The sequence below is a fragment of the Oncorhynchus mykiss genome, unplaced genomic scaffold (genome assembly GCF_013265735.2).
Source record: "Oncorhynchus mykiss isolate Arlee unplaced genomic scaffold, USDA_OmykA_1.1 un_scaffold_276, whole genome shotgun sequence".
Lineage (NCBI taxonomy): Eukaryota > Metazoa > Chordata > Actinopteri > Salmoniformes > Salmonidae > Oncorhynchus > Oncorhynchus mykiss.
In genome coordinates, this window is record NW_023493730.1 from 74,046 (window position 1) to 90,000 (window position 15,955).

Genomic DNA, 15,955 nt, shown 5'->3' on the forward strand with positions numbered 1-15,955 from the left:
ACAGTGAAATACTTACTTACACGCTCTAACCAATAGTGCAAAAAATGTGTTAGGTGAACAATAGGTAAGTAAAGAAATAAAACAACAGTAAAAAGACAGGCTATATACAGTAGCGAGGCTATAAAAGTAGAGAGGCTACATACAGACACCGGTAAGTCAGGCTGATTGAGGTAGTATGTACATGTAGATATGGTTAAAGTGACTATGCATATATGATGAACAGAGAGTAGCAGTAGCGTGAAAAGAGGGGTTGGCGGGTGGTGGGACACAATGCAGATAGCCCGGTTAGCCAATGTGTGGGAGCACTGGTTGGTCGGGCCAATTTAGCTAGTATGTACATGAATGTATAGTTAAAGTGACTCTGCATATAAGATAAACAGAGAGTAGCATAAAAGGGAGGAAAATGAATAATACTTTAACCATTTTCTCTGACTAAAAATATTAGCTGCAGTTTTGTAAACATTCGCTAGGTGACACTAAATCCCCATTAATGTCCCCACCCCCCTCCTCATCTTGTTTGCTTTCCACGCAAGCGCACAATGACGTCGTTTATGCTGAGAAGGATTCGAAATCGATTGTCGAAAAAACTCAAGTCGATCAACAAAATGTCGGATAAACAAAATGCTCAAAAAAGGTATTACGACTCCAACTTGAATTCGTTTTTAGTTCAGTATTGTGTATCAAATAACACATTGTTACTGTTTCATACTGTTTTGTGATAGTTTGAACGTGTTGAATGTTCTAGGAAACCGCTAGCTAACGTGACTAGCTAAGTTAGCTGCTTGCTACAGCTAAAATCGTAGCTAACTAACTTGTAGACATACAGATGATTCATAAATTGTACATTTTTTGTATTGCTGATTATTACCAGCACTTGGTTTTCTGTTTGTAGTGCTAAAATAGCAGCTGGCGCCGTGGTGTGCGTCGAAAGCGAGATCAGAGGGGAAGTCACTATTGGTAAGAAGACGTAAAATGTAGCATTTAGCTTAGCTAGTCAGGTAACGTCCGCTAACTATTTATTTTACAATGAGCAACAACAACATTCGTTTGTCTGTAGTAGCTCTAGTCTCTATATAGCTTGACATTATTACACGGTTCAGGTTACTGAGTACATATCCACTTTGGAGCCGGCTAAAAATGGTTGATGTGGTAGGCTAGCGTTAAACAATTGACTGTTCATGTATGGTCTTTCCAGGTGCCAGAACCGTGGTCCATCCCAAAGCCCGCATCATTGCCGAGGCAGGACCCATAGTCATAGGAGAAGGCAACCTCATCGAGGAACAAGCTCTTATAATTAACAGGTGAACATAACAATAGTGAATCTTCTAGAAGTGGAAGGGTGCAGTGGTGAGGTCTCTCCTGTGTTCTATTGCCGCCTCTCTTTCTCCCCCTCCCTTGTTACATCCATCCATTCTCCCTACACTCTATTCCTTCCATGCTTTTATTCTGTCTTTCCCCCCACCTCTCTTTTGCACTTGTAACGGATGTGAAACGGCTAGCATAGTTAGCGGTGCGCGCTAAATAGCGTTTCAATCAGTGACGTCACTTGCTCTGGGACCTTGAAGTAGTAGTTCCCCCTTTGCTCTGCAAGGGCCGCGGCTTTTGTGGAGCAATGGGTAACGATGTTTCGAGGGTGACTGTTGTTGATGTGTGCAGAGGGTTGCGCCCGGGTATGGGCGAGGGGACGGTCTAAAGTTATACTGTTACACACTCGTCTACCTCTTTTTCTTCTGCCATGTTATGGTCTCCTTTTCCTCTGTCATGTTATGGTCTCATTTTCCTCTGTCATGTTATGGTCTCCTTTTCCTCTGCCATGTTATGGTCTCCTTTTCCTCTGTCATGTTATGGTCTCATTTTCCTCTGTCATGTTATGGTCTCCTTTTCCTCTGTCATGTTATGGTCTCCTTTTCCTCTGTCATGTTATGGTCTCATTTTCCTCTGTCATGTTATGGTCTCCTTTTCCTCTGCCATGTTATGGTCTCCTTTTCCTCTGTCATGTTATGGTCTCATTTTCCTCTGTCATGTTATGGTCTCCTTTTCCTCTGCAATGTTATGGTCTCCTCTTCCTCTGTCATGTTATGGTCTCCTTTTCCTCTGTCATGTTATGGTCTCCTTTTCCTCTGCCATGTTATGGTCTCATTTTCCTCTGTCATGTTATGGTCTCCTTTTCCTCTGTCATGTTATGGTCTCCTTTTCCTCTGCCATGTTATGGTCTCCTTTTCCTCTGCAATGTTATGGTCTCTTTTTCCTCTGTCATGTTATGGTCTCCTTTTCCTCTGCCATGTTATGGTCTCCTTTTCCTCTGCAATGTTATGGTCTCCTTTTCCTCTGCAATGTTATGGTCTCTTTTTCCTCTGTCATGTTATGGTCTCCTTTTCCTCTGCCATGTTATGGTCTCCTTTTCCTCTGCAATGTTATGGTCTCCTTTTCCTCTGCCATGTTATGGTTTACATTGTAGTGATTGAAGTTGGCTGTCTGATTGAAGCTGGCTGTCTGATTGAAGCTGGCTGTCTGATTGAAGTTGGCTGTCTGATTGAAGCTGGCTGTCTGATTGAAGCTGGTTGTCTGATTGAAGCTGTCTGTCTGATTGAAGCTGGTTGTCTGATTGAAGCTGGCTGTCTGTCTGTCTTTGATCAGTTATCCAGAGAACATAGCGCCTGACTCTGAGGGAGTGGAGCCAAAGACGATGACCATCGGCATCAACAACGTGTTTGAAGTTGGATGTAGTATCCTTTATATTGAAGTGGTACACTGACCTATAGGGTACACTGACCTAAAGGGTACACTGACCTGTAGGGTACACTGACCTATAGGGTTCACTGACCTATAGGGTTCACTGACCTATAGGGTACACTGACCTATAGGGTTCACTGACCTATAGGGTTCACTGACCTATAGGGTACACTGACCTGTAGGGTACACTGACCTGTAGGGTACACTGACCTATAGGGTACACTGACCTATAGGGTACATTGACCTATAGGGTACACTGACCTATAGGGTACACTGACCTATAGGGTACAACCACTGACCTACAGGGTACAGCCTGATGGGTACAGCTATTTGGACATTTGACCTCTGTCTAATATTCCATATCTGTATGTGTGTATTGTTTGACCTCTGTCTAATATCACATATCTGTATGTGTGTATTGTTTGACCTCTGTCTGTTTGACCTCTGTCTAATATTACATATACAGTGCCTTGCAAAAGTATTCGGCCACCTTGAACTTTGCGACCTTTTGCCACATTTCAGGCTTCAAACATAAAGATATAAAACTGTATTTTTTTGTGAAGAATCAACAACAAGTGGGACACAATCATGAAGTGGAACGACATTAATTGGATATTTCAAACTTTTTTAACAAATCAAAAACTGAAAAATTGGGCGTGCAAAATTATTCAGCCCCCTTAAGTTAATACTTTGTAGCGCCACCTTTTGCTGCGATTACAGCTGTAAGTCGCTTGGGGTTTGTCTCTATCAGTTTTGCACATCGAGAGACTGAATTTTTTTCCCATTCCTCCTTGCAAAACAGCTCGAGCTCAGTGAGGTTGGATGGAGAGCATTTGTGAACAGCAGTTTTCAGTTCTTTCCACAGATTCTCGATTGGATTCAGGTCTGGACTTTGACTTGGCCATTCTAACACCTGGATATGTTTATTTTTGAACCATTCCATTGTAGATTTTGCTTTATGTTTTGGATCATTGTCTTGTTGGAAGACAAATCTCCGTCCCAGTCTCAGGTCTTTTGCAGACTCCATCAGGTTTTCTTCCAGAATGGTCCTGTATTTGGCTCCATCCATCTTCCCATCAATTTTAACCATCTTCCCTGTCCCTGCTGAAGAAAAGCAGGCCCAACCCATGATGCTGCCACCACCATGTTTGACAGTGGGGATGGTGTGTTCAGCTGTGTTGCTTTTACGCCAAACATAACGTTTTGCATTGTTGCCAAAAAGTTCAATTTTGGTTTCATCTGACCAGAGAACCTTCTTCCACATGTTTGGTGTGTCTCCCAGGTGGCTTGTGGCAAACTTTAAACAACACTTTTTATGGATATCTTTAAGAAATGGCTTTCTTCTTGCCACTCTTCCATAAAGGCCAGATTTGTGCAATATACGACTGATTGTTGTCCTATGGACAGAATCTCCCACCTCAGCTGTAGATCTCTGCAGTTCATCCAGAGTGATCATGGGCCTCTTGGCTGCATCTCTGATCAGTCTTCTCCTTGTATGAGCTGAAAGTTTAGAGGGACGGCCAGGTCGTGGTAGATTTGCAGTGGTCTGATACTCCTTCCATTTCAATATTATCGCTTGCACAGTGCTCCTTGGGATGTTTAAAGCTTGGGAAATCTTTTTATATCCAAATCCGGCTTTAAACTTCTTCACAACAGTATCTCGGACCTGCCTGGTGTGTTCCTTGTTCTTCATGATGCTCTCTGCGCTTTTAACGGACCTCTGAGACTATCACAGTGCAGGTGCATTTATACGGAGACTTGATTACACACAGGTGGATTGTATTTATCATCATTAGTCATTTAGGTCAACATTGGATCATTCAGAGATCCTCACTGAACTTCTGGAGAGAGTTTGCTGCACTGAAAGTAAAGGGGCTGAATAATTTTGCACGCCCAATTTTTCAGTTTTTGATTTGTTAAAAAAGTTTGAAATATCCAATAAATGTCGATCCACTTCATGATTGTGTCCCACTTGTTGTTGATTCTTCACAAAAAAATACAGTTTTATATCTTTATGTTTGAAGCCTGAAATGTGTCAAAAGGTCGCAAAGTTCAAGGGGGCCGAATACTTTCGCAAGGCACTGTATGTATGTGTTATTGTTTGACCTCTGTCTAAGATCACATATCTGTATGTGTGTATTGCTGCTCTGAAAGTCCTTTTGTTGGTAAAGTATGAAACTCTCCTTAACCAATGATACTTGCAGTGTCTCAAGCTTTGAAAATTGGGGACAACAATGTCATAGAATCCAAAGGTAAGAAAGGTTCAAATGCCACAAATTCAGTAATGACGTTCTTCTTCCCAATGTTCTGAAAGACTGAGTGTGTCTGTGTTGATTGGTTATTAAATCACTATGGAGAGACCCCTTCTATCATCTAAACTGTTGATTGGTTATTAAATCACTATGGAGAGACCCCTTCTATCATCTAAACTGTTGATTGGTTATTAAATCACTATGGAGAGACCCCTTCTATCATCTAAACTGTTGATTGGTTATTAAATCACTATGGAGAGACCCCTTCTATCATCTAAACTGTTGATTGGTTATTAAATCACTATGGAGAGACCCCTTCTATCATCTAAACTGTTGATTGGTTATTAAATCACTATGGAGAGACCCCTTCTATCATCTAAACTGTGTTCTCCCCCCCCCCCTCCAGCTGACCTGGGCAGGAACATGATTCTAACTTCTGGTTGTATCATCGGCGCCTGTTGCCAGGTCAACACCTGTGAGGTCATACCTGAAAACACTGTCATCTTCGGCTCGGGGTGTCAGAGACGTGTGCAGACAGAGCGACCACAGGTACACACACACACACTGAGATTAGTGATCCAGGGGTCTGTGTGTATAAGACACAGTCTATGTAGCTTTGTCTTTCCGCACTTGTTTTTAACCAAAGAACCAGTCCATCCACTGTTTCCCTGTTAGCAGTGAAGAACAGCATGCCTTCGTGTGTTTGTGTTCTGCAGCCTCAGACTCTTCAGCTTGACTTCCTGATGAAGATCCTCCCCAACTACCACCACATGAAGAAGACTGTCAAAACCACCTCCGCTGTCACACCGGCCAAAAACTAAACCCCACCAGCTCTCAGCCCCGGGCCCCAAAACATTTACCTCTCTGGCAGACAGCGAACGAAGGAATCTCTTACCACTCAAAATGTACTGCCACTACTTTAACAAGAATCTGAAGAATGTCACTGAAGTGTTCTCCTTGGTGGTCTCACCACACCGAGTTCCAGTTTCCCAGACCCAGGTCCAGTTTCCCAGACCCAGGTCCAGTTTCCCAGACCCAGGTCCAGTTTCCCAGACCCAGGTCCAGTTTCCCAGACCCAGACCCAGTTTCCCAGACCCAGTTTCCCAGGTCCAGTTTCCCAGACCCAGACCCAGTTTCCCAGGTCCAGTTTCCCAGACCCAGGTCCAGTTTCCCAGGTCCAGTTTCCCAGACCCAGGTCCAGTTTCCCAGACCCAGGTCCAGTTTCCCAGACCCAGGTCCAGTTTCCCAGACCCAGGTCCAGTTTCCCAGACCCGGCTGGATTTAAACAGTTTAGTCCATGATGAGGCGTGACCTGTGTCTGGGAAACTGCCCCTTGGTAGTGGAAGTGTCTGACTGTTTACCACCAAATTCTTTGTATCCAATTGTAATTAAAAAAAATGACTTATTTAAAAGTATTTAGTTTTGCTGTTTGGAGACTGTAGGACAGTGTTGCTGTACTCTGACTAGAAGTACTCACTGGGGATATCCCAATTATCCCCCCTTTCTCCCAAAGTGTGCACTTGTTCCCTTCCCTACATGGATTTTAGGATCCCTCCCTGTTCCGACCTTCTCGTCCAATGGGTTTCGAGGAGGCGATGAGAGGACTCAAGGAAATCCAATTGAGATCCAGTCTATTTCGGTTTAGCCAGCGAAGTCCGTTTTGGTTTACTTTCTGTTTAACTACATGGAAACTTGCTCCAAGTCATGCCTACACCACTCCAATGTTTTAAAATGTGTGTAGAGTAGTGAACGAATGCAAAGCTCAGGAGGATGGAGAGATTATTGGGATTCAGACACAATACCAAGTGTAGATGCGGCAAACTTTGAAACAGGTTTGGATTGGATCACTTTGATCAGATCAGGAGAAACCACATGTTAATGTGAGGTGTAACCAGGGCTATAAATATACCCTCTTCTAAAAAAAATCATTTAAACAGCATTCGCAAGATCTGAACCTGTGACCTTAATATTTGGGTCATTTAGCAGACGCTCTTAACCAGAGAGACTGACAGTCAGTGCATTCATCTTAAGATATCCAGGTGGGACAACCACATATCTCTGGCATAGAAAATAAAAAATGTGCCCTCAACGTAGTCAGTATGTGACATGAGGTTGAAAAACCAGGCGGGCTGCTGTGTTCTGGATCAGTTCCAGGGGTTTGATGACACAAGCAGGGAGCCCAGCCAACAGAGAGTTGCAGTGGTCCAGACGGGAGATGACAACTGCCTGGATTGGGACCTGCGCCGCTTCCTGTGTGAGGTAGAGTCGTACTCTACAGATGTTGTAGAGAGCAAGAACCTGCAGGAGCCAGTCACTGCTTTGATGTTTACAGAGAACGACAGGATGTTGCACAGGGTCACGCCGACACAGTGGAGTTGTCAACCGTGATGGAGAGGTCTTGGAGCGGGCAGGTCTTCCCCGGGAGGAAGAACAGCTCTGTCTTGGTGAACTGACATCAAAGCTGAGATGTCTGCCAGGCACACACAGATGTGTCACCACCTGGGTGTCAGAAGGCGAGAGGAGAAAAGCAGTTGAGTGTCATTTATCTCAGTGCTTAGTCCCCTCCGCTAGCAGGGGCTGGGCCACCATCCTCCGTATTTAAAGCTGTTCAGAGTTTGTAGATTAGAAATGTAATTAGTTATGTTGGGTAGAGTTGGGAAACTAGTCTCACCTGGGATTAGAACTGGCGACCTCGGCAGGTTGCAACCCGCGTTTAACCCCCCCCCCCCCCCCCATCCCCCATCCACCTCCAACCTGACACCCTAAAAACTACATTTTATTTGTCTCTCAGATGTAAATTCCACTCACTGATCTGTCATTAAGCCTCGCCCACTGAGCCATCATCCAACCAGTCTATTTGCCCACTGAGCCATCACCCAACCAGTCTATTCGTCCACTGAGCCATCATCCAATCCGACAATTCGCCCACTGAGCCATCACCCAACCAGTCTATTCGCCCAACCAGTCTTCATTTGTCTTTCCCGCGGTTCCTCCCATCCTCTCTCTTTCTCCGAATCAGATATGACCTTTTAACTGTCAGCGAGCAGCAACCATCAGGTTGAATCCAGGTCTCTGTGTCATCAAGAAGACACAGTACAGTGTGTTTTCCATGACTTTATTGTGCGTCAGAGGAAAGGCCTCAGGAGAAAGGTACTGTGGGTAATGTGCTCAGTAATGAAGAAAGCTCAAGAGACCAGCGATCACCAACCAACCAGGAAGTGGAGAGATACAGGGTGTCTCGGGCTTTTGTTCTAGCCTTGTACTAACACAACCGATTCACCCAATCAATCAAGGTCTTGATGAACAGTTTGAGTATATACTGAAGGGACAGTTTATTATCTTAGTAGTATATACTGAAGGGACAGTTTATTATCTTAGTAGTATATACTGAAGGGACAGTTTATTATCTTAGTAGTATATACTGAAGGGACAGTTTATTATCTTAGTAGTATATACTGAAGGGACAGTTTATTATCTTAGTAGTATATACTGAAGAGACAGTTTATTATCTTAGTAGTATATACTGAAGGGACAGTTTATTATCTTAGTAGTATATACTGAAGGGACAGTTTATTATCTTAGTAGTATATACTGAAGGGACAGTTTATTATCTTAGTGGTATATACTGTAAGTATGTCGTGGGAGAGGTTTCTATGGGAGTGGGGTGTTTGTCTAGCCTGATTTCAGCTCTGCTATGACTCGTTGTCATGCCGTTTGGAATGACAGCACAAAGACCCTGGGACCAGGCTAGTGTTTGTCTGAGTAAACCTGGTAGATTCTACGAGTCGTTTAGCTAAGTCAGGAGTGTTTGTGCAGGTCTGGAGCAAAACCCTGCACAACCTGTATTTCTCCAGGTTGCCATTGGTGACCACTGTTGTAAATGAATATAAGGAACAACTACAGCAGACAATACGACTGGTATTATTTAAAAGAAAACACTTTCACACACATCCTCTCTCCACTATCACACACAGTGTCCATCGTGTGCCAGACATTTACACATACAGCCCCTTCTAAGGTTGCACATATCCAGTAACTTTCCCAGAATCCCCTTTGAAGTGTTACCAGATTCCAGGGAATTTGTCATTACAGGAATATTCCAACTGGGATTTCTGGAAAACCTGGGATTTTGGGGGAAAATTTAACAGGACATTTTTGCTACCCTAAAGCCGTCCACCATTTTGTATTACTGCTTAGAACCAAAACTGGTCCAGTTTTATCAAAAAGGACAGCGAGAGTCTCTTTAGGTTGGTGTGTTTGGCAAGGACTTCACTTCAGTCAATCAGTCAGCCATCTTGTGTCTCAACGTTCCAAAATGGCTTCCTGTCCTCATCTCCTTCTCCTTTATCGTCGGGGGAGGAAAGGACACAAGAAAAGGAAGCAAGTTCACACGTTTGAGACAGGGCCATTGTCTCCTCTCATCTTCATTGTAGTTTTGGTGAGACAAATAAAACAAACTACAAAACAACAACTCCCAGGTCACCCCTCTCTCACTGGGCCAGGGAAGAGGAAGTGGGAGGGGTATAACCAGGAAGTGACATCACTTCTTAGCGGGTACGCCCTCTGAGTAGTCCTCCAGTACTCCGGCCAGATGGTCGTTGTGAGTCTTGAAGCGTCTCTTCTTCTGTCCACCTGGCTTCTTCCTCTTGATTGGTAACTGTAGCAACACAACCAAAACAGCCAATCACAGACCGGGTTAATTGTAGAAACAACCAATCACAGATAAGTCATGAGAAACATGGAAAGATAAAGAGAGTGATAAGAGCTAGGAGATGTGGATGTAAATCCGTACCACCATAAATTCACTAAATGATCACAATGTGGATAAGTAGAACACGTTTATAACATGAATGTGCCCCAGAGTTACTCTTTTAAATGACCCTTCAACCTACTACTTCTAGTTTGAATGTTGAGGCGATCAACTGTCTTGTTAACAAATAGCCCATATCAGTATGTCAGACAACACATTCCTCTAGTAAAGGATCCTTATCATTATTATCCACGTGTCAAATGTCCTCTCTCTGTTCTGTTTGGGTGTCAAGATCATTTTCGGTTTATTGTCCCAGTTATGTGACAGAACCGGCAGGCCGGGGGGGGGGCTTGATTGGTGTGTGTGTGTGTGTGTGTGTGTGTCTCCAGTCCCTAGCATAACTGATTGGTGTGTGTGTGTGTGTGTGTGTGTGTGTGTGTGTGTGTGTGTGTGTCTCCAGTCCCTAGCATAACTGATTGGTGTGTGTGTGTGTGTGTGTGTGTGTGTGTGTCTCCAGTCCCTAGCATAACTGATTGGTGTGTGTGTGTGTGCGTGTGTGCGTGTGTGTGTGTGTCTCCAGTCCCTAGCATAACTGATTGGTGTGTGTGTGTGTGTGTGTGTCTCCAGTCCCTAGCATAACTGATTGGTGCGTGTGCGTGTGTGCGTGTGTGTGTGTGTGTGTGTCAGGTGATTACTGGAGTCAGGTGATTACTGGAGTCAGGTGATTACTGGAGTCAGGTGATTACTGGAGTCAGGTGATTACTGGAGTCAGGTGATTACTGGAGTCAGGTGTGTTAGCTGGAGTCAGGTGTGTTAGCTGGAGTCAGGTGATTACTGGAGTCAGGTGATTACTGGAGTCAGGTGATTACTGGAGTCAGGTGATTACTGGAGTCAGGTGATTACTGGAGTCAGGTGATTACTGGAGTCAGGTGATTACTGGAGTCAGGTGTGTTAGCTGGAGTCAGGTGTGTTAGCTGGAGTCAGGTGATTACTGGAGTCAGGTGATTACTGGAGTCAGGTGATTACTGGAGTCAGGTGTGTTAGCTGGAGTCAGGTGATTACTGGAGTCAGGTGTGTTAGCTGGAGTCAGGTGTGTTAGCTGGAGTCAGGTGTGTTAGCTGGAGTCAGGTGATTACTGGAGTCAGGTGATTACTGGAGTCAGGTGATTACTGGAGTCAGGTGTGTTAGCTGGAGTCAGGTGTGTTAGCTGGAGTCAGGTGTGTTAGCTGGAGTCAGGTGTGTTAGCTGGAGTCAGGTGTGTTAGCTGGAGTCAGGTGTGTTAGCTGGAGTCAGGTGTGTTAGCTGGAGTCAGGTGTGTTAGCTGGAGTCAGGTGTGTTAGCTGGAGTCAGGTGTGTTAGCTGGAGTCAGGTGTGTTAGCTGGAGTCAGGTGTGTTAGCTGGAGTCAGGTGTGTTAGCTGGAGTCAGGTGTGTTAGCTGGAGTCAGGTGTGTTAGCTGGAGTCAGGTGTGTTAGCTGGAGTCAGGTGTGTTAGCTGGGACAAAAGTGTAACACCAATCAGGCCCCCCGAGGACTGGAATTACCCAGGCCTGTGAGACAGAAATACAGACAGAAAGAGAAAGTGAGAGAGATAGAGAGGTAGAGAGATCCGGAGAGGTAGAGAGAGGTGGAGAGGTAGAGAGAGGTGGAGAGGTAGAGAGAGGTGGAGAGGTAGAGAGAGGTGGAGAGATAGAGAGAGGTGGAGAGGTAGAGAGAGGTAGAGAGGTGGAGAGGTAGAGAGAGGTGGAGAGGTAGAGAGAGGTGGAGAGATGGAGAGGTAGAGAGAGGTGGAGAGGTAGAGAGAGGTGGAGAGGTAGAGAGAGGTGGAGAGGTAGAGAGAGGTAGAGAGATCCGGAGAGGTAGAGAGATCCGGAGAGATAGAGAAAGAGGTGGGGACAGAGAGAGAAACTCACAACTTTCTTGGGTCCAGTCTCCTGCATGGAGGAGATGCCCTGTCTCTTGAGGTAGTCCTCTATCTTCTCTTCGTCCATAGAGTCCACTGGGATACTCCTCCACAGCTTGGTGAACTCTGGGACGATAGACCAGGAAACACAGACAGGATACCATTAGCTCAGGTAGGACAATAGCAGTAGTAGTTGATTACATTTTTACAAGTAGGTCATACTCGGCAGATAAAAGCTGACTTACGGTACACAATACATACAAGTAAACAAATCAATACATACAAGTAAACAAATCAATACATTCAAGTAAACAAATCAATACATTCAAGTAAACAAATCAATACATACAAGTAAACAAATCGATACATACAAGTAAACAAATCAATACATACAAGTAAACAAATCAATACATTCAAGTAAACAAATCAATACATTCAAGTAAACAAATCAATACATACAAGTAAACAAATCAATACATACAAGTAAACAAATCAATACATACAAGTAAACAAATCGATACATTCAAGTAAACAAATCAATACATACAAGTAAACAAACAAATTAAACTCAGTTAATATCCTGTATCGACTGAATGGATCCTGGTATGAACGAACCGAAAGTTCTACACTTCTAAATGACGTCACAGTAAAATAATAATTTAAAATCTGACCACTGGGTGGAGCCATTGAGGTCATTACGTGAAAGAGAAACCAGACCAGTGCAAAGGGAGAGAAACCAGACCAGTGCTCACACCTACAGAGAACTAAGTGGCTTTATGCAGTTGTACTTTAGACATGACTTCTTTAGACTTATAAAAAACATTTTATATATATATATATATATATATATATATATATATATATATATATATATATATATATATATTTTAGCCTTTGGCAATATTTACAGAATGTATTTAATGTCAACAAAGCTCCCTTAACTGAAATAAGAAAGAGAGACCTTATCAATGCTCTTATCTGAATCTACTGCAAACTGATAATTAAGGGAGAAATTGTACCAACACTTTCACATTCTGCATTGGACAACATGGGAGAAACCCTACCAATGCTCAGCTTTTCAACATATATTTAATGGGGAGAAACTATACACATGCTCTTATCTTCAACCACTGCAAACTAAATTAAGGGAGAGAACATACCAACACTCTAGTTCTAATTAACATTATATGCTCACCTTCTACAGAGAACTAAGCAAAAAGACACCATACCAACGCTCCCACTCATCTACCATGAGGGCCCCAAAAAAGTAATTCAGGTAGAGAAACTACACCAACGCTCTCACCTTCGTCAACTGTAAACTGGCAGTGTTTATCATTATAGAACAGAATCTTCTTCTTGTCTGGTCTTGTCACAAAGATGATCTGGTCTCCCAAAACCTGGGGAGGAACAGAGGCCGTTAATATGTCTGACTCATTAATACTCACACACACACACACACACACACCTTCAGTGCTTTGGCAGAGTTGGGTAGCCCCTCCTCCACATCATCTAGCAGTAATCCTCCCAGTCCCAGCTGGTCATGTTTATCCAACAGTCTGAGCAGGGCTTTCTTGTCCTTCAGGTGATATTTGGGCTTGAAGGCATATTTCCCATCCCTCACCTCTATCTTAGGGTTACTGGCCAGCGCCTGGGGGACGGGACAAAGACTGAGTCAAACATTTATTTAAACTTTATTTACATGGGTCTCAAAACACTAGTCTGTTTGGCCCGAGGAAGAGGAGGGTGAGACGGAGGTAAATAAAAGAGAGGTGGAAGAGTTTCTGGTCTCTCTCTCTCTCTCTCTCTCTCTCTCTCTCTCTCTCTCTCTCTCTCTCTCTCTCTCTCTCTCTCTCTCTCTCTCTCTCTCTCTCTCTCTCTCTCTCTCTCTCTCTCTCTCTCTCTCTCCCTCTCCCTCTCTCCCTCCCTCTCTCTCTTTCTGTCTCTCTTTCTGTCTCTCCCTCTCTCCCTCCCTCTCTGTCTCTCTCTCTCTTTCTGTCTCTCTCTCTCTCTCTGTCTCTTTCTCTCTCTCTCTCTCTCTCTGTCTCTCTCTCTCTCTCTTTCTGTCTCTCTCTCTCTCTCTGTCTCTGTCTCTCTCTCTGTCTCTCTCTCTCTCTGTCTCTCTCTCTGTCTCTCCCTCTGTCTCTCCCTCTGTCTCTCTCTCTCTCATAAGTTTGCAATGGTCAAAAAACAGATTTGGCGTCATCTATTGAAAAGGTGAAAGGTCAAGCAACAAAACACTCAGTTTCCCACTCGCACCTCCCGATAACTCTGATAACATGTGAACGCCCCAACACACACCTCAGTCATCAGCCATTGTTTCTACTTCATGATAACTCTGATAACATGTGAACGCCCCAACACACACCATCTTATTGAAAAGGTGAAAGGTCAAGCCCCAACACACACCTCAGTCATCAGCCATTGTTTCTGCTTCATGCCGATGTCCAGTAGTTTGGTCTCATCTAGAATCTCCTCCACAGTCAAGTGGTGAGTATCACCACGCTGGTGTCTGGTCTGGAGGACAGGAAGGAACATAGAGGAACAGGAAGGAACACAGAGGAACAGGAAGGATGACATGATCAATTGTAACTCAATTGTAAGAAATTAAGCTAACCTGCTAGCCAAGGCTTTCAGTTTGGGCTTGAAAATATGACAAACTAGAACGCCAGTAAAATGTTGCATTTTTCAAGTATGGCATTTAGGACCTGAATGCCACCCGGGCTAGTGTGGTCTAATAGCCAGATGGACAGTTTCTAAAAATCCTTTAATTCAGTGTAGTGGGCTGAGTACCAGACAGAGAAGAACAGAACTCAGAATCTAGGACGTTATTGGTTGGTCACGTGATGCATTGTTTAAAAGAAGTCATCTGTGTAATGGCAGCTTGTCTGCATCGACTGGGTCAAGACGAGGTAGCTTCAGTACTGGGAAAAAGACAGAGCACCCACACACACACACACACACAAACACACTGGCACACACACACACACTGGCACACACACACACTGGCACACACACACACGCACGCACAGGCCCACTGGCACACACACACACTGGCACACACACACACTGGCACACACACTGGCACACACACTGGCACACACAGGCACACACACACACTGGCACACACACACACAGGCACACACACACACAGGCACACACAATCTGTGAACGTTATGCAGATTGTTATGAGTCAAAGTCTGGTGTGAAAAACCACCCAGGCTGTCAGAGTTACTGCACCAGGGCTGAACCATAAACATGGTGACTAACAAAAGTCTGTGTTGTTGTTGTTGTTTACTTCCAAAATAAAGAGTGGAGAACCAAACAATAGAGGGAGGAACTAACATCACAATACACCCAATAAGAGACAGACAGAGTAGAGGGAGGAACTAACATCACAATAAACCCAATAAGAGACAGACAGACAGAGTAGAGGGAGGAACTAACATCACAATAAACCCAATAAGAGACAGACAGAGTAGAGGGAGGAACTAACATCACAATAAACCCAATAAGAGACAGACAGAGTAGAGGGAGGAACTAACATCACAATAAACCCAATAAGAGACAGACAGACAGAGTAGAGGGAGGAACTAACATCACAATACACCCAATAAGAGACAGACAGAGTAGAGGGAGGAACTAACATCACAATAAACCCAATAAGAGACAGACAGACAGAGTAGAGGGAGGAACTAACATCACAATACACCCAATAAGAGACAGACAGGCAGAGTAGAGGGAGGAACTAACATCACAATACACCCAATAAGAGACAGACAGAGTAGAGGGAGGAACTAACATCACAATACACCCAATAAGAGACAGACAGGCAGAGTAGAGGGAGGAACTAACATCACAATAAACCCAATAAGAGACAGACAGACAGAGTAGAGGGAGGAACTAACATCACAATAAACCCAATAAGAGACAGACAGAGTAGAGGGAGGAACTAACATCACAATAAACCCAATAAGAGACAGACAGAGTAGAGGGAGGAACTAACATCACAATAAACCCAATAAGAGACAGACAGAGTAGAGGGAGGAACTAACATCACAATAAACCCAATAAGAGACAGACAGAGTAGAGGGAGGAACTAACATCACAATAAACCCAATAAGAGACAGACAGAGTAGAGGGAGGAACTAACATCACAATAAACCCAATAAGAGACAGACAGAGTAGAGGGAGGAACTAACATCACAATAAACCCAATAAGAGACAGACAGAGTAGAGGGAGGAGCTAACATCACAATACGCCCAATAAGAGACAGACAGACAGAGTAGAGGGAGGAACTAACATCACAATAAACCCAATAA

The 15,955-nt window shown here is 44.0% G+C and overlaps 2 protein-coding genes across 10 annotated transcripts in view; one reads left to right on the forward strand and one right to left on the reverse strand.

Moving 5' to 3' along the window:
• The first annotated feature begins 322 nt into the window (after positions 1-322).
• On the forward strand, positions 323-6,397 carry LOC118948979 (dynactin subunit 6-like). 3 transcript variants are annotated; one of them, XR_005042231.1, is made up of 8 exons: positions 534-634; positions 893-957; positions 1,196-1,301; positions 2,638-2,726; positions 4,938-4,985; positions 5,392-5,534; positions 5,702-6,004; positions 6,161-6,397. XR_005042231.1 is itself a non-coding variant. In XM_036973622.1 (7 exons), the coding sequence occupies exons 1-7, from the start codon at positions 540-542 to the stop codon at positions 5,804-5,806; spliced, it is 651 nt and encodes a 216-aa protein (XP_036829517.1). In that variant the 5' UTR covers positions 323-539; the 3' UTR covers positions 5,807-5,832. The 3 variants fall into 3 exon arrangements, 1 of the variants encoding a protein (XP_036829517.1); XR_005042230.1 differs by having other exon boundaries at positions 5,702-5,984; XM_036973622.1 differs by lacking the exon at positions 6,161-6,397 and having other exon boundaries at positions 323-634; positions 5,702-5,832.
• Positions 6,398-8,084: 1,687 nt separating this feature from the next.
• Positions 8,085-15,955, reverse strand: part of LOC110515921 (general transcription factor IIE subunit 2-like) — a 32,866-nt gene continuing 24,995 nt past the window's right edge. For all 7 annotated transcript variants that reach the window (XM_036973618.1, XM_036973620.1, XM_036973617.1 and 4 more), the window contains exons 4-8: positions 14,042-14,149; positions 13,101-13,283; positions 12,939-13,032; positions 11,646-11,761; positions 8,085-9,642 (exon numbers count right to left, since the gene is read on the reverse strand). In XM_036973618.1, coding sequence (XP_036829513.1) covers positions 9,526-9,642; positions 11,646-11,761; positions 12,939-13,032; positions 13,101-13,283; positions 14,042-14,149 — 618 coding nt within the window. In that variant the 3' untranslated portion in view covers positions 8,085-9,525. The remainder of the gene's footprint in view (positions 9,643-11,645; positions 11,762-12,938; positions 13,033-13,100; positions 13,284-14,041; positions 14,150-15,955) is intronic.

Excerpts from the sequence above, each read along its gene's own strand:
- LOC118948979 (XM_036973622.1), top strand. The coding sequence starts at position 540 with ATGACGTCGTTTATGCTGAGAAGGATTCGAAATCGATTGTCGAAAAAA. Across the intron at positions 635-892 it reads AAACAAAATGCTCAAAAAAG|TGCTAAAATAGCAGCTGGCG; the intron begins GTATTACGACTC and ends TTCTGTTTGTAG. Across the intron at positions 4,986-5,391 it reads CAATGTCATAGAATCCAAAG|CTGACCTGGGCAGGAACATG; the intron begins GTAAGAAAGGTT and ends CCCCCCCTCCAG.